Source organism: Phyllostomus hastatus, unplaced genomic scaffold (genome assembly GCF_019186645.2).
Source record: "Phyllostomus hastatus isolate PE091 unplaced genomic scaffold, TTU_PhHast_1.1 phas_contig_196, whole genome shotgun sequence".
In the NCBI taxonomy this organism is placed as follows: Eukaryota; Metazoa; Chordata; class Mammalia; order Chiroptera; family Phyllostomidae; genus Phyllostomus; species Phyllostomus hastatus.
In genome coordinates, this window is record NW_025333709.1 from 15,526,034 (window position 1) to 15,553,631 (window position 27,598).

The 27,598-nt window shown below is 35.5% G+C and overlaps 1 protein-coding gene across 1 annotated transcript in view; it reads left to right on the top strand.

Annotated features, from left to right (window-relative positions):
• STIM2 (stromal interaction molecule 2) overlaps positions 1-27,598 on the top strand; it is a 137,510-nt gene that overhangs the window by 89,378 nt on the left and 20,534 nt on the right. Inside the window, exons 4-7 of the mRNA XM_045834469.1 lie at positions 19,248-19,359; positions 23,065-23,180; positions 25,415-25,592; positions 26,106-26,283. Of these exons, the coding sequence (XP_045690425.1) occupies positions 19,248-19,359; positions 23,065-23,180; positions 25,415-25,592; positions 26,106-26,283 (584 nt within the window). The remainder of the gene's footprint in view (positions 1-19,247; positions 19,360-23,064; positions 23,181-25,414; positions 25,593-26,105; positions 26,284-27,598) is intronic.

Below are 27,598 nucleotides of genomic sequence, written 5' to 3' on the forward strand. Positions count from 1 at the left end.
CTCATTAATAAGAGGTCCTTAATAAGCATTCTTCTAACATTTGGCCAGTTTTCTGTTTCTCTCTGCATCACTGTAAATACTTCTAGAATGTTGTAAATGAAGGACCCTTCAGATATTTTTGATTCACAGTATTTAAAGTCAGCTGCTTACTTATTAGTTTAAAATTAACAGTGTAGGTTTGTTTGATAAAATGAAGTAGCAAATGCCAGTTTTATTGAAGGAAATTAAGTTTTTACTACCATCATCATTTTTTTCTTTATCATGTAATCAGTTAAAAAATTATAAAACAGGTGGTTATCACTACATGTTTATGACTCCTTAAGGGAGGGCTATGTTCTAAAACAAAATAACAATGTAGAGTTGTGAGTCACTATCATAAAAGTATTATAAAGTCATATGATTGAGAGTTCACTAAGAGAATGAAAGAGAAAGAGAATAGCTCTTTGGGAATACTGCTATAAGGCAAAAGCAAATCATTAGCTAATGAAGTAAGTGATGGCAATCAGAGATATGGCAGGTCATTGTGGAGGGTACAATGTCTTGAAAGTTTAGCGAGGAGTTTTAAGAAAGTGATGGAAGGTTGTGTAGTTGAGGGCCTAGTCTACCATATTGCAAAGTATCTCTTGAGGCTCTTATAAAGCATGTCCTTTCTTTAGGTGTCTGTAATAAGAAAAGTTGCATTCCTGAGGAGATGCGAACCCTGTGACTGATTTTGTTTTCTTCCTTGTCTACTTTTGGTAGCTGCTATTAGATGATCTTGTGTATATTTTGTGCACGCTCTATCTTAGTTTCATTTTATTTCCCTGGTCCATTAACGTCTCTCATGTTTTAGTCTCTCTATATTACAGTTGACCCTTGAACAATGTGGGGATTTAGGGGCTCCAGCCCCCCACATAGTTAACAGTCCACCTACAACTTTGGACTGCAGTCATGCCTCAGTATCTGCTGGGGATTGGTTTCAGGACCTCCTGCGGATACCAGTATCTCAAGTTCCTCATACAAAATGGCATAGACCAGTGCATGCAGTCTGCTCTCACATCCGCGGATTCCCAGCTGTGGATGGAAAGTATGTACTGTTTTCAGACTCTGGTTGGTTGAATTCACAGATGCAAAACCTGGGGATACAGTATATTTATTGAAAAAAATTGTTTGTAAGTGAACCCACATAGTTCAAACTGTGTTGTTCAGTGGTCAGACGTGTATCTTTGTCAGCCATTTCTTTTCTCTCTCACTGCGGGTAGAGGAGAGATGAAAAGTGGCCAGTAGTTCTAATACAGAGAAATGTGATATATTGGGGAAAAGCCATTAGATTTAGCAAGAAGAAAAGTCATTAACCTTCAGAAAATCAATTTAAACATTTCTTTGGGGAACTGAGTCACATACACATACAAAATAAGTCTTAAGGTAGATTTAAGTGAAAGCAATCTAAATATTCATCAACAGGTAAATGGTTAAAGAAGATGTGGTATATACATACACGGGAATATTATTCAGCCTTTAGAAGGAATGAGATTCTGACATGTGTTACAACATGGATGAACCTTGAAGACATTATGCTAAGTGAAAGAAGCCAATCACAAGAAGGCAAATATAGTATGATTCCACTTATATGAGGAACCTAGAGTAGTCAGAATCATAGAGACAGGAAGTAAAATAGTGGTCACTGGTGAGGGGGCAGTTAGAGGAGGGTAGCTGGGAGTTGTTGTTTAATGGGGACAGAGCTTTAGTTTTGCAAGATGAAAGTCGTTCTGGAGTTGGATGATGGTGATGGTTGCACAGTATGAATACTTAATACCATTGAACTGTACACTTAAAATGGTTAAAGCAGTATATGTATTTTACCACAATAAGAAAATTGTTTAAGAGAATGATAAGATAGGAAGTAGAAACCTTGAGTAATGCTGTATTTAAGGATAGGCAAGAAGATGGAGGGAAATTGAATGGTAGTTACGAATGGGTAGTATGATCAAATAAAGAGTTTACTTAAAAACTGGTAGATCTGACTATGCTTAAAGAAAAAGGAAAGTGCTACACTGACATTTTAAAAAATTGGACATTAAAAAAACTTAACTCAGCAAGTACTTTGTTCAAAAAATTCTACCACTGTGTATAAGAGTTGGTAATTGGGATTCCATCTTATTATATCTTTCCACTTAATGTCTGCATTAATTTTCTTCTTGGGTAATTGTATAGGTTAATGGATTGAAAAGGTATTAGGCTAACAAGAAATGAATTTAAGCTAATATAGGCAAAAAATTGTTGATAGAATAATTCTTTGTTACTAGATGGCACTTACAGGCATGTCACTAACCGTTTTCAAATCCTTCATAGAATATATTTCTTATGAAGAATTTGAATCAATTCTTTTAAAATAATGTCGTAACCTTTTTGGAAAGGATGGAGGTGGGCTGGCAAAAGGGGAAATGGGAGGGTGAGTAATTAGAGGGGGGGCCCCAAGAAATGTCCTACCTTTTAAATTTGCTGATATACTTGTTTGGTTTCGGAATAATATATTTTGTAAGAATATAGAATTCTAACATCATTATTTTCCATGTTTTGACCAGTACCAAATGTTTTGTGGCAGAATTTTTAAGATAGTGCTACAGCTCTACCACAGTGAATAATAATAGGTTTCTGTGTACTAGCTGCACACCCTCTGATCCAGAGCCTGTGACCTTAGCAAAGGTAAGCACATCCCAGATTGCAGTGTGAGATAGCTGAAGATTGATCTGCTTTGGTAACTGTCTAAATTTCTCTTATCTGTTTTTATGAGCATGCTCAATTGCATGAATCTGGCCGTGACATTAGACTGCATTCTCTTTTAGATGTGTATTTGAAAGCTTTTGAAAAAGGAAGGTTGGATATATGTTTAAGTCAGTGGATATATGTTTTAGGACTGTGTCTAGATTCTTTGAGTGATTTTCAGGAATGCTCAAAGAAGTAATCACTCCAATTTTTAGTGGAACCTGCACTACATTAAATACTGAAGGCTGAATTTATCACAAAACTAAACGCTTAATAAATTCCTGTGCATAACCGATTGTTCAACATGCTTTGTTGAGTGCCTTGAAATTACAGTATACTGTGTCTTCATTTTTTACTACAGAACTTTATTTTAAAATTTGAGCAGTTTATCTGTTTTAGTAAGTCTTTTTTAGTGGCAGAAGATAAAGAGAGACACTCAGATTACCTCAAATAATGGGAAATTTGTTGTAAGGATAACCTATCATTAATAATTTGATTAATCACAGGTGATAAAAGATTCTCTTCCTCCATTCATTTGTTAGGTCTTGAAAGATTTCTGTAGTTCTTCTGTGAGATAGGGATTATTCTGAGTTTTGGAGACAAAGCATTAAGAGAACTACATATCCTGCCTTCATGAAGTTAACACTCTTTAGGGAGATGGATTGCGTGTGTGCATGTATATACACACTCACGTGACTGCTGGGACACATAAGTAATATGATAAAAATAAAGCAGGGTAACTATAGTCAGTGACCAAGTAGGACAAAGGCTATTTAATATAGTCAAAGAAATGGTATTTTGTTATAGATCTGAGTGATGATGTGAGCCAAGAAAATGTCTGGATGAAGTATATTCCAGGTTTAGGGATCAGTTAGGCTAAGATCCTATGGCTGGCATGACCTCCATGTATTTTGGGACTGTAAGAAAGCCAGCATAGCTTGAAGGTCATAAGGGATTGTGGGAGGGGGGAGTGGTAGGAGACAAATAGATGAGTGAGATGGACAGGGGCTAGATGTCATAGGACCTTATAGGCCAGTTAAAGAGTTTGAGATGTATTGTAATCATAATGTAAGTGTATTGCAAGTCTAACTCCATTTAGGAGTTTTGAGCAAAGTGGTGATGTGATACATCTTTTGAAAAGATTATTGTAGATACTGTGTGGATGTTGGACTCTTGAGGAAAAGGGGCAAGAGTAGAGTTGAAAGGCCTGTACAGGCTCTTGTGGTGACCGGGTGAGAGGGAGGTAGAGAAAGGTCTGATTTATGATATAAATTGAAGGAATAGCTGATAGGTTTTGCTCTTGGGTTGATTCAGGACGTTGATGGGAGTGGGGAGAAGTATTAAGGATGGCACCTAGGTTTTACGTACCTTTAGTATAAAATGCCTTGGAAATAGAAATGATAAGGTTTAAAAAAGTGTGAACAGGCTCAATTTAGTTGGGGGGCAATAATGAAAAAAGGTAGAAAATTACTGAGATCGTGATGCAAACAGGTGAGGGACTCACTGTATTTTGCCGTGCATAATGTGCACTTTTTTGCCCAGATTTTTGAGGGAAAAATTAGGATGTGCATTATACGTGGGTATAGTTACTGCATACCATGGGTATAATAATCCCATGTATAATGCACACAAAAATATGGGTGTGTATTATACATGGCAAAATATGGTAATGCTGAAAGGTCAGGAAGCAGAGGAGGAGCCAGAAAAGAAAAAGTGACTAGTTAGATATGAGGAGAACCAGTTAGATATGTAGGATCCTAAAAGCACATGAAAGACATATTTTAAGAAAGAGGGAACAGTCAGTGTAAATAGCTCATGTCAACAATTCAAATAAGATGATGACAGAGACCTCACCATTGGATTGGCAAAGTAGAAGTTAAGGTTGTTGGTAAAAACAGTTTCATTGTAGTGGGGGAAGTGAAAGTCTGATCGAGGTGGATTAAAGAGGAAGTGAAGATAGTAAATATTGTTGACTTTCAAACGACGGAGAGTAGAAATGGAACTATGATACCTGAATATAGGTTTGACGTGAAAGAATATTTTATTTTATAAAAGATGGAAGATTTTACAGTGTGTTTATATATTAATGAAATGACCCAGTTGAGAAAACCAAACTATCTAATATTAAAACTATCTTTATTTAATGGGATGGTGGAGGTGTGTGATCAGAGGCTGAATCTGGTTATCTGCATTTCTGTGTCTCTCTGGATTTTCATTTTATTTTTTTCCACTGCATTTTCTAGGGACTAGCACTGTGGCTGCTGGAAAGTTTTAGGTCTATGTTTTTCCAAGATCATTACCAAAGAGAAATGAGGAGTCTATCGTACCTGCTCTAGTTAGAAAATATTCAGGTGGTAACTAGCTTAGTTTGTGGCCATACCTAGACCTAATGCTGTGACCTCCAGGATGGAGTCCTATGATTACTTCCTCCCCTGGCCTTCTGTCCCTGGCCATCATGAGCCTTTGCTCAGAAGACAGAGAGAAGAGGTACTTAGCAGGCAGACAGCTGTAATAGGTAATAGATTGATGAACAAGAGAAACTAGACTTTGAGAAGAGGAAAGCTTAAAAGGTTATTCGAGATCCAGGGGTAGGTTTGTGGGTCTAGCAGCATGGGTCACAAGGATTTTCTCTTCTTTTGGTCCCACTCTGAATTTTATGATAATTGAGTATATCATGTTCTAAATACAGATGTCTTATTAAGTCCTATTTTTGTATTTTAATGATATGACTAATGTAGTTCTCAACACTGGAAACTATATCAGTAAATTCTGTTTCACCTCCCCGCTTTCCAAAACCTTCCTTACTATTACAGATTTTCACTACTGCATGGCACTTTTTACTTGGACAAGGTGAAACTCTGACTGCATTCACCCAGGATCCCCAGATGTGTCTATACTGTGTAAGAGGAACATAAGTATTTTAAAAAGCATCAGGTGGCAGTGGGAGTGATGGGGTGTGGCTGTAAATACAGATGAAGCTTTGCTGTGCGGCCCAGTTCCTGACAGGCCACAGACCAGTACCAGTTTGTGGCCTGGGGGTTGTGGATCCCTGACCTAGGCTACCTTATGAAATGATAGTTTTATAGTTTACAGTGCTGAATTTTCTATATTTTCATGAAAATTTGGATAGTATTTTTTCAAAAATTAATTTGATAGTGCTAGCAATATCTTTGATTTTTTGTTACGTTAATAGGAACAGCATTCTCTGAAATATCAAATTGGTACAATATATTATAGCACTTGTGTACAACGAAGACATGTGTAGACCACAAATGGCTATGGTGTTTGTCTTCTAAAATATAAGAATTTGTTTATGTTGCAAATAAATGGATTAGGCAGGATTTAGAGATCACTTCTACTGTTTTTAGTTGTCAATACTTCCATTAAAATAAATAATCCATATTTACCTGATGATAAATTATATTGTTTGCATTGAAAACACTTATAAGAAAAGGCAATTTATAGTTTAAGAAGAACTCTGAATTTAATTATTTTGTAATAACTTGTTGGTTTCTCTCCAACATTGTTTCACTACGGTAAGCAGAATTACTTTCTTCCCATTGGCACAGCTGGGGCCTGGGGGGAAAAAGGTTGAAACTGGCAAGCACTCCAGATCTGGGAAACAAGTCAATTGTAAGAGAACAAAGAAATACAAAGGAATAGAACTTAGAATTATTAAATAGACAATTAGAAAAAGCAAAGCAAATATGGAACAGGTTATTTCAACTCCAGCCTATAAAAGTAGAGAATTAATAAAGTTTCATTGTTTTAGTTTTTTAAACCAATATAATCACCATGCTTCTAAAAAAGACTACTAAAATTGTAGATTGTTCCAGAATGCAACCAAAGTCAAGAGAATTGGTTTTCCTTTAAATTCTAGTTCTCAAAAGGTATCATAAATATTTTTATAGTAGTTTACTAGTTCTTTGCTAGATAAACACTCTAAATCCATACTAGAAGCTTTCCAACATTGTAAATTTAATCTTACGTTTTTTTCAGCCTGGTACTTGTGAGTATTGAACAAGTAACTTTTTGTACGTTCTGAGACCTCATAATCATTGAAGCCTCTCATCTTTTAGACACTGATCTCTTAAGAAACCACAAGGTATTGTTACCCTTTCCTAGAGAGACAATATCCCAAAGTAAGTGTGGAGCTTTACTAACTGCCTGAAGTCAAGTCTCTACCTAACTCTTGCTAGGTTTGTGACCTTGGGCAAGTACATTCATCTTTCTGCATTTAACTCCGCCATCTAAAAACTGTAGCTAATAATAGTACCCGCTTTAGAAGAGTATGTTAAGGATTAAATGAGTTAATGAATACATAGAACTTAGAACAGTAATTGATAGCAAATAAAGGCCTAGTATTTGCTATTTATTTTGCTGCTATGAAAACATTATTATACTTTTTTGAAGAAAAAACACAAGCTACAAATAATAGACAAGTTAGCAATTATTAGAAGTCTCTACCTACATAATTGAAAAATAATTGAAAGATTTATTTTTAAATTTTAATTTTTTAAATTGAATTTCAAATTTAGTGAAAAGTTGCAAGACCAGAACAAAGAGGTCCCCCAAGCACTTTGTCCAGAGACCCTCATTCCAGTTTTGCCAAAGGATCCAGCAGTGGGCGTCATACACAGTTGTCTGCCTCGGTAGTCTGTGTTTGGGGTGGAACAGTTTCTTAGTATTTCCTGGACTTGCATGTCTTCGGTGACTAATTTTCAAAAGTGTCATTTTGTAGATTGTAGCTAAATTAGGATTTGTTTGATGCTTTCATGATTTTATCCAGGTCATGCATTTTGACCTGGACTCTGGGAGAAATGATTCTTTTCATTACATTCTTTTGAATGGCACATGGTGTCAAGATGCTATCTGCTACACTTCTGTAACTATGAAGTTACTTTATCTCCACCTTTGTAATTAATAAATATTTGTGTGTGTGAAAAGAAACTTGGAGAATTTGTAACATCACATTCCTCATACCATTTTACCCATAAGTTTTAATATCCATGGATGTTTCTTGCGTAAATTATTGCATTGATGGTTGCCAGATTGCAATATTTCAAATTCTGTCATTCTTTCTATTCATTAATTTGCTTTCTAGTGTGAGAAAAAGGTTTAAACAGTGTATCATCAGCATCTTGTTCTGTGAAGATGGTGAGTGATAACAGACATATCTTGAAAATAGAAATTAGAGAAATAAGGCATCTCAAATCTTATGATTGTTCTGAAGATTGATCTTCTGCTTTTATTTATTTACATCAGTGTGGGCATCCAAATTCCTATTTTCCTGTTTTTTTTTTTTCCGAATGGGTTATAATTTGTTGTTACTATTTTGAGGCTTAAATTATCCCAAATTTGGCTAGTAAGAAGCCTTTCAAGCTGGCTCCTACATTCTTTTATATGTATATCCCCATCACTTTTTCAGCCCTTCATTTCTAGCACAAAAGGATATTCTAGGCCCATTTTGTTATTTCTTAGCCTTAGCTCTGGAATCAACCATTTCTCCAGGGATTCCTTGTTACTTTTAGTAGCGGTGGTATTTAGAAACCAGTGTTGGTGTACTAGGTGTGCTCAGAGCTGCTGAGGTGTTTTGTATCAAGCTCTTGTAATGGACAGTGAAGAAATGCACACTCCTATATTTCTCTCCCTATATTAAAAGTTATGAGTTCACTCTGATACCAACACTGCTGGGATAATTCTAGCTTAACCTCTTTCCCTATTTGTAATTCCTTTCACTTACTGAAAAACCTAGCTGTGTTGTCATCAATATATGTTCTTATTTGCTCTGTCCCTTCTTACACAGCCAGCCTCCTGGCCCTAATGGGCTGTTACCTCACTCAGGAGACTGCCTTGTGTAGATCTCTGCCTTCACAGAGTCACCACCCCAGTGTCTCCATTATGGAGATTCTGGCCATCATTGCTTATCTATCTGCCCATTCTTATATGCTACCTGGAGGTTGCTGGGTAATTGAAGGGTTTTGAAATGAATTTGAAAATTGGAAAAAACTTTGGAAAGTCAGAGTGTACACTATATAGTGTCATTGTGTTAATGAGTCTATTTTTATGAATTAGTTTTTCATTGAAGCACATTATTCACATGTTTTCTTCCTCATATAGCTCTAGCTATTGACAAAAAAAACCACAGTGAATGGGGAGGCTACTTAGTATTTTATTGTTTTAACCATTATGTCAGTACTCAGAAAACAAGCAGCCTTTTCCTGAAAGTTGTTTTGGAATTAATAATAAATAGTTAAAACACTACTGTATATGGTAAGTGAGCCTCGGTTGGAAAATATATATACCAAGTAAGTGTACCTAATAGTATTGTGAACTGTTAGATTTTTAAATGTTAATTGTACTAGAAAAAACTGTAGGCCAAACAGAAATTTTCTGAGTAAAGTTATTTTGAAAATGCTTCTGTTATTGGAATCGGTTGTGTTTTTTCTATTCTAGAAGAAACTAGCATTAACTAGTTAGGGATGTAATATCTTTTCTTATCTGGAGATTGTGTAACAACCAGGTGTGAAAGCCTACGTTTTAGAAGGCCTCTTATGCCCTTTAGAAAATATTAACTGGGTTTTGTGTTTATTTTTTGTTGAACTCCCTCTTATAATCAATACTACTACTTTTTTTTTTACATTGAGCTTTCTGCTTGTCTTGGCAATATTGACTCTGATGTTTTACATTTATTTTATTCATTGCCTGTCAGTAATTACCATACACTCAGTAAATATTTGCTGAATAAAAGAAGCCCTAGTTATTTGCACAGAAAATCTTTTGAAGAAACTCAAATTCCAAGAAAAAAATGAGCATTTCTGATAATTTTAATAGCAAAAAATTAAAGAAAAAATTTGTAAAGCTATCATTTTGAAGTAGAATTTATGTTAAACATATTCTTTGAAAAACAGCATTCCCTCTATTTTATAAAATGTAGTTGTACTTTTGAAATAATTGATTTCTTTTTCTAGAAATGCCACTAAAAAGAGTGAATGAAGGTGGCATTTTTCTAGCAGCTTTGCTTAATAGAATCATTTTGTCACCTAGTCACTCATCCACTCTGCAAGGACTAATTGAGTTCCTAAGATGTAGCTGCCATTCCACATTTGTTTAATGCCTGCTATATTTTTGGTATTGTATAACATGTTGGAAATAATGGAAGTGAATAAGACATATTGTCTGTCTTTATAGAACTTAACCTTTATTTGATGCAAAATGTTCTTTTTATTCTCTGCTCAGTATTTTTAAGAGGAAAGAAACTGAGGGACAAGTATAAAATGAAAGAATGAATACCTAGAGATTCAGTCACTCTGTCCCTCAGGTGATATCTTCAGTGACATATTTAGGAAAACTTGATTAAACATTTAGTTTCCTTATGGCCATTGAGTCCACTGGTTTTGTTGAATTATAAAGGGAGTATATTCCTTGAATTTCCCTAATTAGAAAAATTCTGATTATTTTATTATGATAATAAATTTACATTTGTAGAACACTTTTTATAATTCCTAAGTCATTTCAAATATGTTGTGTTAATCTTCAGAACAGTCATGTAGTTTTGAGACTCAATGTTTCTCCAATTTCTGCTTTTAAGATATGACTTTATTATCTCTCACCACGTTCATGAAACTAGGTTGATAGTGCACTCTGTTTAAAAATAAGAAGATTGCAGTTTAGAACAGGAGAAGTAGTAATGCCGCTCTGTAGTGACCATTGTATCACTGTCGGGAGGAGAACACACTGATAATTTTTAAGTTCTGAATGCTCAGACATGCACCAGCATTTACCTAGTCTACCTAAAAATTTCATGTAATTCTTGCATGGTGAAAGGTAAGGAACTCCTGAAAGAAAGTGTGTATTTCTCTTTGGTACAACTACTAATTATCTGGACTTCCCAAATTCATGCTGTGGCTTTTAGATGTCCAAATATAGCATGTTGCAGGAATTTAGTCCATGTTATAAAGACGTGCTCCACTGACCAGTGAGCAAACGAGGAGCTCCCATTCTGGCACTGTTCTAAAGATAAGCCTGCCTTGACTGTGCTGAGCAGCTGGTCATGTCAGGTTTCACTCAGAAGTGACACCACAACATCTCTAAACTAGGCTAAGATGAAATGTGGAAGGCTTTAAATTTTTTCATCTTTCATATTTTAAAAAGTGATTTTTATGTTTATATTACATTTTGTTAAACTTGCTTTTTATCAAAGTCTTGCCATATTGAACCTTGGGTTAATGGCATTTTCCTGTGGTGAGTATGTATGTCTGTCACTGTAAAGAGTACTTCTGAGGCTTTCATGTAACTTGAAATTCTCAGTTGAAATTAAATTTAGAAAAGTGGTGAATACTACTGTGCACTCATATTTTAGAATACAGTATTTCATATAAGTGTCCATAATTCAGATATTTTTCTAACTGACTAGTTTTTAGCTCATGCATCAGAAGCTTCAAAATATAGGAACTTTTTTCAACGACCATTTCATATGGCCAACTTTAAATATAGTTACTTTTATTAATAATGTTTATTCTTTCTCCTCCCTGACCCTTTTACCAAACCTTTGATACTTATAAAGATGTTTTTATGTTTTAATGGAAAGTACTTAACTGTACAGTACTGTATTATGATATCAGAAGTTGACTTCTCTAAAATATATTAGTTATGCCAGTGCCTGTGTCCCTCCCTCTGTCCCTCCATCCCTTTCCCCTTCCTTTCTTTCTTTCTAGAGGGGAAGGGAGGGAGAGAGAGGCGGGGAAAAGATGATGTGAGAGACAAACATCAATTTGTTGCATTCCATACACACCTCTACAAAGGACTGAACCCACAACCTCAGCATGTGCACTGGCTGGAAATTGGACCAGCAACCTTTCGTCACAGAACAATACCCATCCAGCTGAGTCACAGCTGCCAGGGCAGCCAGTGACTTTCTTAAAATTAAGAACAACATTGCAAATGGTTTTTAATCATAAATTTAGGATTTAGTGGTTTTAAAAAACTAGTAGGAGAGCTATTAAGTGAAATGCAGAATAAACGTATGGTGTGTCTTATATCCATAGTCCGACTTGACTAATAGTGAGTTTGGCTGTATTTGGAAATTTTCTCAGCATGCTGGGGAAGGAGAAAAAGGGGAGCTTAATGGTTGAGCTGGGGCTTTGAGAACAGAGTTTTGAATTCTATCTCCACTGCTTACTTGGTGTGTGAATTCAGACAAGTTACTCATGTTCTCTGAGGAGCCTTGGTTTCCTGATCTTTAAACCAAGATTGGAATCTTGAAACAATTTTATGAAATAATTCATTAAAAGCATTTTGCACAGTTATTGGAAATTGTCAAGTACTCATAAAATATTAGCTACTGCTATTATTAACATGTTTCTACATGCACACTAATACTTTAGAGATTAGTTTTGTTTCCATAGTATGTAGGTGATTTCATACATCGTCTTTGAAGATTTTCAGGACAGCATGAATTTATATTAAATATAACAGAAGAAAACAATATGGTGATACTTCAGTAAGCTGTTTTGTATTTTTAGGTCTGTAACTCACTGTGTTTTGCCGTATATAATGCTCACCCATGTTTTTGGATCAAACTTTCAGGAAAAAAACTTCAGTTTTAATTTTTTAATTCTAATTTTATTTATTTATGTTTAGATACTTATTTTTTATATTATAAAGGAATTTTAGAATTTATTTTTGAGCATATTATGGTACAAGAAATTTTATGTAACAAATAATTACAAAACACAAGAACAGATACCAGTTATTTCGGGTTCTACTCATGTATAATGTGCACCCTTATTTTTCCCTCAAAAATTTGGGCAAAAACATGCACATTATACACAGCAAAATATAGTACTGCGAGTATATATGGCTAAGTGTATGGGGTGCATTGGTTTTATAAAATTCCCTGTTACAGATGAAAGCAGCAAGTAATCTTTCAATGCTTGTCCTTCACACTGATTTGTGTATATCATGTTTGCTTAGGGCAGGGATGGACTGAAGCACACACAGATTCTTACCTCATCCTACTGCCAAACACACAGCTATAAATTGGCACCTTCTAACTGTCATTATGTTATATAGGTCCCTGTGATCGTGTTTCAGAATCAAGGATTTTCCAGTGCTGCTTTGAAATAAGATACAATGAAAACAGTGTTGTGTGTCTTTCACACAACTATGGGAGAGCAAGTAGACAACTAAAAACAAAATAAAACATCCCTGGCTGGATGGCTCAGTTGGTTGGAGCATTGTTCTGTACACCAAAGGGATGCTGTTCCATCCCCAGTCAGGGTACATACCTAAGTTGTGGGTTCAATCAGCCGAGGTGTCTATGGGAGGCAACTGATAGATGTTTCTGTCTCCCCCCCACCCTCTTCTTCCCCATCTTTCCCTCTTTTCCCTCTTTTTTTCCTTCCTCATCTCTCTCTAAAATCAATAAACATATCCTCTGGTGAGGATTAAAACAAACAAAACAAAACAAAACAGATTCTTGTCTCTAAGGAAGAAAAAAGTCAGTTATACATTCAGCTGTTACTTAAATGTCAACTTTATGCTGGGCTGCATCGTGCCTGTTATGGAAGTTTATAATATATAATATGTTAGAAATATAAGATGTGATGAGGCAAGTCGTTACAAAATAAGGCAGCACATACGATATGCCATTTGGTAGAAATAGTAAGTTTTATAGAAATTAAGGGGAGGGAGCAATCAGTTTCTTCTACTTGCAACCTAGTTTGTACAGCTGAAGGTGTACCTGTGTCTATGGCTCTCATGTCTTTTGTAGAAGGCTGCTTCAGCTGGGTGGCTGCAGGACTGCTAGTTCTCTTACTTCTTGGTTGCTGGGTATTTCTAGCCCTTACTGTCTCTTCATTTTCTCCATTTCTACTGATCTACTGCTGTTTATTGCATTCTTATGTTTTGTTTTTATAATTTATAAAATTGTAGTTATAATTTTTCATCTTTTTTAAGCATCCAAAATAATTACATGGTAGTGGTACTGACAGTAGCAAGTAGGAGGGGAAGAAAGGAAAACGATTTTGGTGCAGAACCAGGAACATTATTTCCTATGGTAGAAATAGCCCTGCTGATAACAGCAAGGGAGAGGGATGATGAAAAGGAGACCCCTCATCTTGTCTCTGTTCCTGTGAAAATCCATAAGTGTGTGCCCCCACGCATACATCCTACATCTGCATACCCCTTTATCTCCTAGAGATTTGGTTCTGTTCGCCATCCTGTCCCTACTCTCCTCTCCCCCACCCTCTCCTTTGCCCTGAAGCCCTGGTCCAGCTCCGAATGCTCTGGCTCTTTGAAATCTTGCCCTTGAGTCTGTCCCTTTTTAAGTCTTAGGAGCTACCCCCATGTTGAAGAACTGGCAGAGCTCCATTGAGCTATTATGTTACTGCCTCCAGGTCTTCATGATGGACACATGATATGTATAGTGGAGTCCTGAATCCACTAATGCAATTGCCTGTGACAGATTACTTATATATAATATAATGTTGACTCTCGTATTATTATTAGTACTGTTGAATGAAAGGTTTGTTTCTATGAAAAAATGTGTTTCAATTTTTAGAGTTAAACAGTGAGTTATTGTTCGAAATCAAGAGCTACCTGTGTTGGTAGTGAACTTGGAGTCCGAAGATTACAGTGCAGATTCTAGCTCTCCCATTTCCTAGACATGTGTGATCACAAGTGGGATTACTTGGCCTCTCTTGACCAAGTATAAGCTTGTAGAAGTAATAGCTATCTCTTAAGTCTGGTTGGTGGAGGATTAAATAAAAACATGTGAAAGTGTATAATAAAAATGTAAAATCCTGTATCAAGTGAATGTAGCATTATGCTGATAATAATTACCATAGTAGGTAGAAGAACAAGTTCCTGCCCTCTAGGAACTCATCATCCAGGAGGTAAGGCAGGCATGGCCAATCACACTGGAATAGGTGATAAATCCAGGACCAGATACGGACCAGATCAGGGGACACAAAGAAGAGCAACTATAATCTGGAAAAGGGTGTATAGGTAAGACTTTGTAGGGAAGGAGTTTCTGGTCTGATTCTTAAAGATGAAGGCAAGCCTGGTAAAGAAGGAAGGAGAAGGAAAAATCATTCCAGGTTGAAGGAGTGGCCCAGAGGAATATGGTACATTCAGAAAGCCGGAAATATGGCTGCAAGTATGACTGGAGCATAAGCTGTCTGCTTGTAGTGCCTAATTTGGTTATTTGGATTATTATTATCACTTAACCTAACTCCAAAGAGGCATTGCTACTGCACAGAGGTTCATGACTCCAGAAACAGACTTGGTCTGATACCTGGTTGGATCATTTACTAATTGGTTATCTCTAATTAAGAATTTCACCTTCAAGCCCTGGCTGGCATAGCTTAGTGAATTGAGTGCAGGCCTGCAAACCAAAGGGCCTCCGGTTCGATGTGGGCACATGCCTGGGTTGCAGGCCAGGTCCCCTGTATGGGGCATGTAAGAGGCACCCACACATGATGTTTCTCTCCCTCTCTTTCTCCTTCCCTTCCCCTCTTCCTAAAAATAAATAAAATCTTTTTTTAAAAAAGGAATTTTACCTTCATAAACTTTTAGGATCAATATGATGAAAAAAGTATCTTACTTCTAAGGTTGCTGCAATTAGTATTTGAAATAACATTTGCAAATCTCCTGGGGTTTAACAAACATATTATAAATGTTAGCAGCAGTTTCTACTGCTGTCCTGAAAGTCTTAGGGACTTCTTTCCTCTCAGTATTCTATAACCTACTGTTGTAGGCTAACAGTTTAGCACTCTTTTAAATTCCAACTCATGTTTGTTATAATGGAATCATAGACACAGAATTTGAATGACTTTTAAAGGTGGCCGAGGTCAGAGAAACAGAGTCATAGTTAGATAACCTGTCTGTGATGTCACAATGAACCAGTGGCACAGATGGAACGGGGATCAGGACTCTTTCCAGAGTTCTCTCTGCTGGTCTTGCAATAAATTGCCCCAAATGACTCAGAGACACCAACCAATAGCGTTGGCCACGATTTGTTGCAGAAACAATGTGTTAAAAATGTAGAAATTGGCATTTTGGTTTCTTTGCAGATAGGGAAATGTATTTTGAAAGGAATACTGTATCTTTCCCTGCCTACCCTCTGCTGGAAATGCTGTTTAACAACAGCAAATATGGAAAGAGCAGTGAGAGGCACGTAATAAAAGAACCAGATAATTCTTAAATAAGTAACTCCTTTGCTGTCAAGAATTGCTTATACATACAGACTTCTATTTCTGGTTATTAGGTTCTTCTTACTAAATTGTGGAAATAAATTTTCATAGTACCTGTCAATTATACATGTTCTACTTCATTTTATTCAAGAGGACCCAATAAATAATTTGTTGAATGTTGTTTATGTACCAAGTGGTAGGGACAGAATGGTGAGCAAAAAGCTTATGCTTTAGTGGATTAAACAGATGTTGAAATAATCTTACAAATAAATATAATTAGTTAAATGCTATGCATAAAAAGTTGAGTGATTTATGATTATATAGCAGTGTTTGGGAAGGCTCTCCTAAAAGCTTTAACTGAGATAGGAGGACTCAGTAAATAGGTGAAGGTGAGTCACAGGAGTGGAGAAAAGGGTCTCATACTGATGAAACAGCATGTGCCAAAGCCCCGAGGAAGGACATAGAATGTTCTGTCCTAAGAATTGGAAGACGATTAATTAGTATATTTGGAGCAGAAAAGGCTAAGACAAAAATGCAAGCCCTGGTCACGAGGAGAGAAGTGAAGGCGTCACTGAAGAAATCAAGCAGCACGAGGAGTGGACCTGCCTCTGAAGCGAAGTGTGTGCTGTCCATCAGAATTTTGTTGTGAATATTCATGATAAGGAAGATTACGTTAGAACCCCTGTAACACTCAGTTTACTGGATAGAATAATATACTAGGATTGGGGCACTTTTAACTGTGAATTATTTTTCATTTGATTTTTTCTGTCTTTCTGTCCTGGCTTATTATAGTGGAGGGAATATTTTGATGTCCTGGTGTGTTTAGGTTAGGGATTTTTGCTGTTGATAGTTGAACAGCCTAGAAGTGACAGAGAATCCTGTTTTCTTGGCTGAGGTTTTTGTGTGGGTGTGTGAGGTGCAGCTGCAAACTGTTGGTTTCTTGGCAGTCAAGACAGGGTAATGCTCCCGGCAGTTCATCTTGAATAGGAAGAAACTTAAGAGTAAGGAAGCTAAAAGAAAAAAAAGAAAAGAAAAAAAAAAAAGAGTAAAGAGGCTACTTTGAATCTGTTAAATTTAGTGGAAGGTACCCAGGGCCTGAATCTTTGGCTGATATTCTGAGTTATTTGGCTAAATCAATACAGCCACCCCAGGCACATGTCCAAGCTTATGGTAGGAACACATGCAGGAGAGAACATAAAAGAAATAGTCAAAGCTTTGTCCCAGTATAAAATTATCAATTACCATATGCAATTTTCAGTGAATTTATCTTCATTTTTAATTAAGCTTTTTCTCTAAATAATTAAAAGGCATATTGTGAAAAATTAATTTTATAAAAATGAATTAATAATTTGTAGTTTTACCAGCAAGATCTTTTCTCAGATTTATTTTTACACAGATGGATTCCCAGATCTGCCTTTATTGCTCACTTGTTTCCTTCAGTTTCCTTTGACCTTTTCTGTGGTATATAAGCACTTTGTTTTCTAAAATCCTCTAATTAAATACAGATAATATGCAGCCCTTCATTTTTTTAAGTGTGCCTGTATCCTTTCCTTTGGATAAACTCTTACTGTCCTTCATACTCATCAAACAAAAATGTCTGAGTTGCTTCCTATATTTAACTGCTTGTTTATATCTCTACTGTTAATTAATATTATTGCTCTCAGGGTAGCACAGAGTCAGGTCCTGAGGTTGGTTGCCTGGGTTCGAATTTAGTCTTTCTACTGACTGTTTTGATCCCACTAACTACTCAGTTTCTAATCTCCAAAGTGGAGATAATCATGTTAGTGCCTCATAAGTATTTTTTTATAAGCCTTAAAGGAAAAAGTGCATGTGTCAATAGAAAGCTTAATTCAAACTCAGTGAGCAGGAGAAGAGATGCTGGCTATCGTTTTCTTCATGATTTGGGGTCAGTCTCTTAGAAATCATTAGGGTTATTAGTTATTAATAGCTGTCTTCGCTCAGTCTAGTCTGTATGCTGATCACTCCCAATTTATATCTCCATTCCTAACCTCACCCTCTCCTAGGCTTCAGACTTACATGTCTGATGGATTCTGTTTATCTATACTTAAATATCTAATACCTACTTTAAACATAACATGTCTAAACAGAACTTTGATCTCCGCCACCTGCCGCTACTTGCTTCTCCAGTCTGTTCCCACCATTCTTTCCTATTTAAGTTAATGGCACCACCCTCTGTACTTTTTTTGGCTTTCTTCTAGCTATCAACCCCCATCCATGTTATCAGCACACCTGACAGTATTATTCCCAGAATATGTCCTGAGTCTGACCACAAGTCACCATAGTCTCTACCACCACCATAGCTCAAGACAATAACCTCTTTTGCTTGGACAGATATATAAGGAATGGTCTCCTGTTTCTCTCTGTTTTCAGTTTTGTTTCCTATAATCCATTATTCACATTTTGGAGACTTATATTTTAACACCATAAATTATTTTATCCATACCATCTTCTTATTGAAATGGGAAAAGTGTCCAGAATTTTTGAAAATCCTCTTATGATCTGGACTTTCTGTCTGCTTTCTTCCTATCTCTAAACCATGGCCAAAGTTCATTTCTGTCTTAAGGTTTTTACACTAGCTTTTCCTTCCATTTGAGATATTTTTTAATCCAGATCAGTACAATGTTGGCTCCTTGCAATTTCTAGGTGTCAGCTTAGCTTTTCAGAGAGGTTTATCATGACATCTTTCCCTCTTTCCTTTCTTAATAGCTGATGACTACCTGAAATCTGTACCCCCTTTTCTTCTTTGTTTCATGAATTGCCCCTTCTCATTCCGAAAATAATTTATGCTCCATGAGGGCAAGGACTTTATTCATCTTGTTTATTACCATATTCCCAGTATTTAGAGTAGAACCTGATACTTAGAAGGTTTATTGTACTATGTGGAAAGAAGGATGAATAAATATATATATATCTGGTAAGTTTCCTACATTCAGGGAAATAATGGATTGTTTCATCCTGCACAAAATTTACATAGATGCTTATTTTACAGTTAACTATGCGAGTATCTTGTCTCTTTTATGTGTTTTCTCTGTTGTAGCTGTATGCCCTTAAGGGTCAGAGGTATGTCTTCATTGTTTTTAGCCCCAATAGAATGCTAATACCATTTTAGTACTTAGCGTTGATTGAATTGAAAAATTGAATCTAACATCTTTATTTCCTTTGAAGTTATAGTAATTATGTGTGTGTGTTTCTGTATATATGTATATGTGTGTGTATATATAGATACAATTTATATACATAAAACAGCCATGTATAAAATATGCCTTCCCCATTTATCTCTTGTAGTTCATAATTGGACTCTTGATGACACACTTCAGTGGTTGATAGAATTTGTTGAACTACCCCAATATGAGAAGAATTTTAGAGATAATAATGTCAAAGGAACAACACTTCCCAGGTGAGTCTTTATTATCTAAATGTATTTTTTCCACTCATGGAAAATTATATGCTACATGTTACTTTTCATTGCCAAATCTACAAGTTACTTCTGTGACTAAGAGCTCAAAGGAAGTACTATAAATATATCTATTCTTTAATTTTTTAAGGTGTGAGTTTTTGCAAGTTTTAATCATTTTTTCTTGTCTAAACAAGAATAACCTTTAAAAATTCATACCCAAGAAAAGTAATTTTGAGAATGAGGAGGTGGGCCATACCTTTTTTAGATAACATCAAAAGGTCAACCTCTGATCATCTGGTAAATATTAAAAAACTTATTTGACACAGATTCATCTTTATGAAAAGATTTTTTGAATAGATTAATTTACAGATTCTTCTGAACTGGTATTCTTTTAGTAACAGCAATAACCAGTTAGTGGCCATAAGTTAAACCTTAAAAATTAAATTTAATAAACAAAATGTAGATAATAGCAACCATTTTTAAGTATATACTACATTAGAGGTACTCTATATTATCTCATTTAAGCTTCATGGTTAAAATGAAGTATGTATTATTAATTCCTATTCTGTAGATCAAAAAAACAAGTCAGAGAGAAGTTAAAAATTTGCCCAAGAAAATGTTTGAATACAGGTGATCGGATACCAGAGTATAGGATGCTAATCTATCCTTTATATGTCTATAATTAATTGTTACTAGTTTTCTGAATTACATTTTTTAAATCTATATTAGTTGTTAATACTCTTTAAAGATTTAATTGTTAAAATTTGAAATAATTCTACCAAAATTTTACCTTACAAGATTGGTTATGTTTTATTTCTCCCTGGATTGTTTTTGATACCAAAGACTCTAATCCCTTTTTTACTATCTAATCATTATATATGATGAAACAGGCATATTGTATTTCTCATCAGTTTGCTTACATACCTTATTTAAAAGTTGCTTCTGTTGATTTAAAGTTTGTATTTTGGGTCAAGTTGAAAGTTTTCATATTTTCCTTAAATGTATTCTGAATATGAACATCAGTATTTCTGATTTTACTGTGCACATGACTGTAGTGATGAAACCAGGGAGTAAGAGTCAGTTCAGCAAGTGTGTGTTGGGTATCTTTTATGTTCATGGTGCGATGACTAGATGCTGGAAGGAAGACAAAATTAAGTAAGATGTAGTTCTTGCTTATAACCAGACAAGTTACTAAGTTAAAACCAAAAAATAATAGAGCATTAAAATGAGATTAGGGTTTTCCGAGTTACATATGTTACCCTGGTTATGAGGAACCCATTCTCTTTTTCTTACGCTGTCCTATGGGGAGATTCTTTTTTTCCATTGTTGTTCAATTACATGTGTTCCCACTTCCCCCCGCTTACTCTGTCCTGCCCTACCCACCCCCACCTCCCACATTCTACCCTTGTCCCTTCGTCTTTGTCGATGGGTGCTGTATACATGTTTCTTGACCCTTCCCTTTCTTCCCCCCATTACCCTCCCCTCTGGTCACTGTCAGTTTGTTCTTTATTTGCATGTCTCTGGTTCTGTTTTGTTTGCTTGTTTGTTTTGTTGATTAGGTTCCAATTATAGGTGAGATTATATGGTATTTGTCTTTCACCGCCTGGCTTATTTCACTTAGCATGAAGCTTTCCAGTTCCATCCATGCTACCATGAAGGGTAGGAATTCTTTCTTTCTGCTGTGTAGTATTTCATTGTGTAAATGTACCACAGTTTTTTGATCCACTCAATTACTGATGGGCAAATATTAGAGCCACTTTTTTCTTTTGATTAAATAGAGAGTATCGGAGATACATCAAGTTCTGGTAGAATTGTTGAGATAATACACGGTTAATCAGGGTCAATAAAAATCAATTTTTAAAATAGTGAACATGTTTCTACAGAAGCAAAGTTAATGTATGTAGAAACTTTCAGGTCAGCCCATTGGAGTCTCCTTGAGTGCAGGAGAAGGGGGAACTGAATACCCTTCATCCAGCCCCTCTTAATATGGAAATACAATTAGATAAGTCAGTTTAAATAGGTAATATTAACACAAACAACCATGTAAGTTATGTAGATATTCTAGATATGAGCTATTTTTAAGACTGTATAAGAAAGTGTATTACACATTCCAGATGTACACATGCCTAAAACAATCAAATATTGTTTCCTTTCTGTGACATTAAAATTTCATTGCTTCTGAAATAGGTAGCCAAAATTATGTTAGTTTTATGTTAGTTATAATGGTTATCTTAAGCCCTGTGGGGTATTTTCTGTACTGTAATTCTTATATCAGAGCTTGTACTAAGGCTTTCTTCACCTGATAACATGCCTGCTCATTCCTTTCAGACCTGTGTCAACTTTCTTGACATCCTTATCCTCTCAGGTAGAATCACTTCCACCTCTGGGCTCATACTGAACTTGGCATAAAATTCTGTTATATAGTTTTCTTATTATTACCTCTCATTGTCTTTCTTAAAGTTAATCTGTTGATAGTATTGCTATGAATTCATTCATGCATCCATCCATGCATTCATCCGTCTATTATACAAACATTTGTCAAGCACCTACTTTTGCCAAGCCCCATGCTAGATTTGGGGATACAGAGCTAAGATAGTTTTTGCCTTCAAGGACTATGATAAATATTATATTAAAGGAGTAACAGGAGCATACACGTAAGATACCTGTGGAAAAGATGAGGGCATTTTGTAAAGGGAAAGTTAGAGCTCTTCACTTAGTAAGGTTTATAGAAGCCTCAGGGGGGTTCCTGTAACTTCTGCATAATCGGAGGTTCTGATATCTTCCTAAATAAAATGTGATCATTCAGGTACAATCGTTGGAATCATCCACATTTGGGTTTGAATCTCTGCCTTATCTCTTACTAATTATGTAACCTGGGGCAAGTTATTCAGCCTCTCACTACCTTGACACAGGTCCCAGCACATAACACATGCTTGTTTTTATTGTCACTGTTATTAACACTTTTATTATTATTGTTATTAGACTTTGTGTTATGAAGTCTTTATTGGCATCATACTTGGTCGTTAAGAAATCTCAGTTGACTACTGGGCTACTTGGATTTGGAGTCCAAGTCGAAGTGATTTTATTTCTTTATTTTACCTGTGTTTTGGCCCCTACACACTTTTTCTCATTGCTAATAAAATGGTTCAGTACTTCTTATTACATAAATCCTTCAAATTACTTTCCCAACTACTAATGACTGCTTCCCACTTATGACTTCAGTGGATTTGTTTAATTTTTAAACAGTTTAAATATTGGACTGTAAAAATATAGACTTAGATAATTTTAAAGAAAGGCAATAATCTAAATTGAGAACTATTTTTAAAAGTCTGCTGTTGACATTAAGTTAATTACTTACAGCTTTCTTGTTCTTTGTGAAGTGACACTAAGAGGCCAGGTAATTAATAATTATAAAATATTTTTAATTTGATAAATTTAAAAATCATATTAAGTTACAGAACCAAATAACCTTAGAAAACAAAAATATCAATCTAGCTAAACTAAATTATTAACACACAGGAGTGTTTGTACAACTAAGTTTGTACTGAAAATTTTTGGATACATGTAATAACATATTAAATCACACTTGAATGAGGTCTTGTAGTTATCATTAATATGTAAAGTATTGATTATGTTGCTCAAATATTTAAATTTATATACTAGAAATATTTGTATTTAAGGTGTATGTGTTTTTTACATGAACAGGATAGCAGTACATGAACCTTCATTTATGATCTCTCAGTTGAAAATCAGCGACCGGAGTCACAGACAAAAACTTCAGCTCAAGGCACTGGATGTGGTTTTGTTTGGACCTCTGACACGTTAGTATTTGCTCTCACAGAGTATGGTGCAAAAGAATAATCAGATCATTTGTTGTCTAAAGAAGGAAAAAGTAAGGAAGGTAGTAGACCACTAAGAAGAATTATCTATTAAGTGTAAAAGAAATTTAACACTGTCTTAAAACAAAAGATTTATAAGATGAGGCTTTTGGTCATTGAAATATAGAGTGAAATTTTTAAAGCTGGTTACTGATATAAAAAGTTGTAAAAACTGTGTTAGTTGATAAATTAGAATTAAATTTCTATATTTAAAACTTTGTTTCTTTATACCAGTTTTAATGTTGATATTGTAGCTGGATGTTCACTGAAGAAAATTATACCTTTAAAAATGGTGCAATATACCCATCTTGAAAGCATGAAGTATGGAAGTTAACTTGATTTCATTAACCACCAAGAAAATATCTTTTTCGATATAGATCACAAACAAAGACCCACTTTGAAACTTCACAAAGTAGCAAGTGTTCTGCCTTTACAAGGTAGTAGTGTTCTGGCAAAAGCACGAGGTGGAGAGTTGTTCCTAGATTATTTGAAGAGGAACAGTTAAGAAATTGCTCTGTCATTTTCATAAAGAAAATAAAACTGTATTTCTTTAATTTGACAGGAATACTTTTCTCAGAAGGAAAGTTTCATATGCTTATTTCATTTAATTTCAAATTTCAGAAAGCTTTGGGGAAAAACATTTGAAGAGTACACATTTTAGAGAAATTGTTTCATTTTTCAGTAGCCAAAAACAAATAACAAACTTAATACAAGAAAAATGACTTCCATAAATTACAAATTAGGAAACTAATGTATATTTTACCTTCATTCTTGGAGTTAGGAGACATGCAGGTTTCTGTGATACTATCTAGGGGGCGGCTTTGCTAAAAAGGGCTGCTGGGGTAGTTGGATGGATTCCATGACTTCACTGGTGGTTCTTTTTTGGCTCAGGCTGAAAGAGCAGCTGGTGAAACAGCTGGAACTTCCCTTTGTGAGGGTTGGTGGATATGTACTGTTGGTGGAAATTACAAACCCTAGGAAACAGAACACTACTGAAATGCCGAGCATTCCGTGGAGATGATACCCTTTTTAACCCTTCCCTTGCATAAGTTTTCTACTGGATCTCTTGGGGTGTCGTCTGTGTGATTCTAATTTTTTCATGTGAATGGTTGGTGAAAGTAAGAATTACATAATAGGGAATTTGTCTCTCTATACAACTTGGTCAGGAATATTTATATTAACTCAGGGTGACCATTATATCACTATTGTTTTAAAGGGACCCAGACGAGTCTCAGAGAATGTTGAAGATAAATGTTTTAATAAACCAAAAATGTTTTAATAAAATCCTTTTTAATGTGTTTGTCTTAAAATTATTATTTGGGTGAATGAGCCCTATACTTGGAAGACCCATGTCAGATTTATAAAAAACTAGCATTGATAAATGAGCAGAGGTATATTTTAAAGGCGTTTTCACCAAAATCTTTGCTAGTTTGTGGTACATGTTGTAGTTTGGGACTAGCCCACCTATTGCTGTTTCTGGTGATTACATTTCAGCCTGAAGAGGGCTCATATTTGAACTAGAGCCTGAGCTGAACTTCTTCTCAGTCTGAAGCAGAAATAGAAATAAATCCTTTAAGACTTTAGCCTTGTGCAGTGCATTTCTTTCCCTGTAGGTTAGGGCATGCACTCTGGAAACACCCAACCCTGAGGGTCTCTGGCATAGAGCATGCTATTTATCACACTGTGTAAATGTACACGGACCCTGGAGTTGTAAGCATAGGAACTTGTCCTTTCTATAGGGTTCTTCATCTCATCAAACATGCAAAACGTCTTCCTGCTGGAGGTCTGGGCAGTTAGGCAGTTTTTCAGGTGTTTCTTTGGAGCAAATAATACATTTTATTAGTTAAATCATTGTGTCTCCCAGAGGACCATTCCCAGTACATGGTGGGAAGTGCTGTTGCTTTTTCAGGGGGGTCCCCAGGACTTCTGTTACTACCTCCTTTCCCCGAAGGTGCATGGTATGTCCATCCATGTTGGTTTACCTTTGTTCTTCTGTAGCCTGGTATATCAAATAGTTGTAATAAGCACATTGATTACTTGAAGAAAGGATTTTAAAAAGCTAGAGCTTTTATATGGGAGGGACATTTTTGTGTTTTATATTTAGATGCCTCCTAATTAAAAAAAAAGTGTCTGTTGCACTCAAAGATTAATTTAACCATCTTTAATTCTCTTCATAGGCCCTCCTCATAACTGGATGAAAGATTTTATCCTTACAGTTTCTATAGTAATTGGTGTTGGAGGTTGCTGGTTTGCTTACACGCAGAATAAAACATCAAAAGAACATGTTACAAAAATGATGAAAGACTTAGAGAGTCTCCAAACTGCAGAGCAAAGTCTATTGGACTTACAAGAGAGGTGAGTAAGTAAAACAAACTGTAAGTCTTGTGAAGATGTAATATGGGCATGTGCATACACATGTATATTTAGGTTGGTACATACATCGGGAATGTATGTACACTTCATTTCACACATTTACAGAAGTACCATTGTATTGTTATAGTAACAGATTATTATGAAGGTAGGCACTAGGGAATAAATGGGTAGAGCCCAGTGGAAATCAACCATATATAAGAGGAGTTATATGTGGAGTTAAATTATATTTTTGACATGATATAAATAATTCTGTATTTAAAAGTCTCTTTGCTAAAGAGTACTTCCCTGCTATCCCTGTGTTTTGAACTCAAGATAACCAGAACAGGTGTATAGTAGGCTACATGATGTTTTTACCATACAAACTTAAGATTAATAGAAAATTCTGCAAATTTTGATGGAAACATGTGTCCTATTGCTTGATACACATTTATATTTCATTCAAAATGAAATTTTGGCAACTTTTGTGAGGAATTTACACTTTTATTGTTCTGTAAGGCTCGAAAAGGCTCAGGAAGAAAACAGAAATGTTGCTGTAGAAAAGCAAAATCTAGAGCGCAAAATGATGGATGAAATCAATTACGCAAAGGAGGAGGCTTGTCGGCTGAAAGAGCTGAGGGAGGGAGCGGAAAGTGAACTGAGTAGACGTCAGTATGCAGAGCAGGAACTGGAACAGGTATTTATGTCTTACAACAAGTATTTGTTAGGATATTTGTGCTGCCATTCTGAGTTCTTTTGTTTCTGTTCAATCTCCTACACTTAATTGCATTGTGTACTCATCTTTCGTTAATCACAGAATCGTTTTTCAGATTGTTTACATTGATCAGAGTCCTCATAGCAAAATCACAAAGTAGTAACTCAAAGGTAAAGTTGCCATCATGTTCTTTCATTCGTGAAACCTTATTCTATGCCATGTTAATTATCTTTAGTAAATTTAAGGCATTTATTTAATTTAATATCTGTAATATGTTGTGGTTTTCAACTGTAACCTAGTAAAGTATATCTCATGTTAAACTTCTCTGTAAAGGTAAAGAATCTCTATTGACCATCTATTTGAGTCCTGATAATGGTTTTAGAATATAATCAGCTAAAAATTCTGAGGTCATCTAAAGGATATTCTTTCCAATATCTGCTTCCATTATGAATTTACTAAAGATGGAATATAGGCATTTAGGCATTGCATAGTCCTTTTGGGTGGTGATTCTGAAAGAATTTAATTGTAGGCAAATGTATTTGTTTTTTATTTCTGCTATAAAAAATCACCTTAAACTTAGTGGCTTTAGAACAACACATTTATTATCATACAGTTCTTGAAGTCAGAGTCTAAAATAGGTCCGAGGGATTGCATTCCTTCTGCAGGCCCTGGAGGAGGATCTGTTTCCTTGCTTTTTCCAGCTTCTAGGGGCCACCTACATTTCTTGGCTCATGGCACCCTCCTTCATCTTCAAAGCACGTCACTCCAATCCTTGCTTCCATGGTCTCATCTTCTGCTTTTGACTTTGACCCTTTCATAATTGATAAAGAAACCGAGGAACAAATGAGGATGAGAAAGCATTTTTCAAGATTAGAGAGTGTCTCAGTTGTAAACCAGGGACAAGAACCTAGGTATTCTGCCTCCCACTTTGCAAAAACATTGTTGCCTTCTCAGTCAAGTGCTTAATAGGGAATAAAAATCTAATGAGTTTTTATTTCAACTCCTGCAAAAAATGTTGTGTGCATTACTATTTCCTTTGAGTTCATCATTTTTGACTGAATGCAACCATCTCTTCCTGTTAACTGTTCCTCCCCTCCTACCCCAGACATCTATTTTTTGATGTTTTCCCTGTAAGAAGTGTGTTCTCTTAAGTTGCCTCCTAGACATATTTTGTAGTCAGGTCCTATTTACCTGAGGAAAAACGTCTGCAGATATAACATAGTAAAGAATAGGGAGGTAAAAAAAAATGAGAGAGAGAGAGAGAGACTAGCCAAAATTATACTGTGTCCAAGAATTA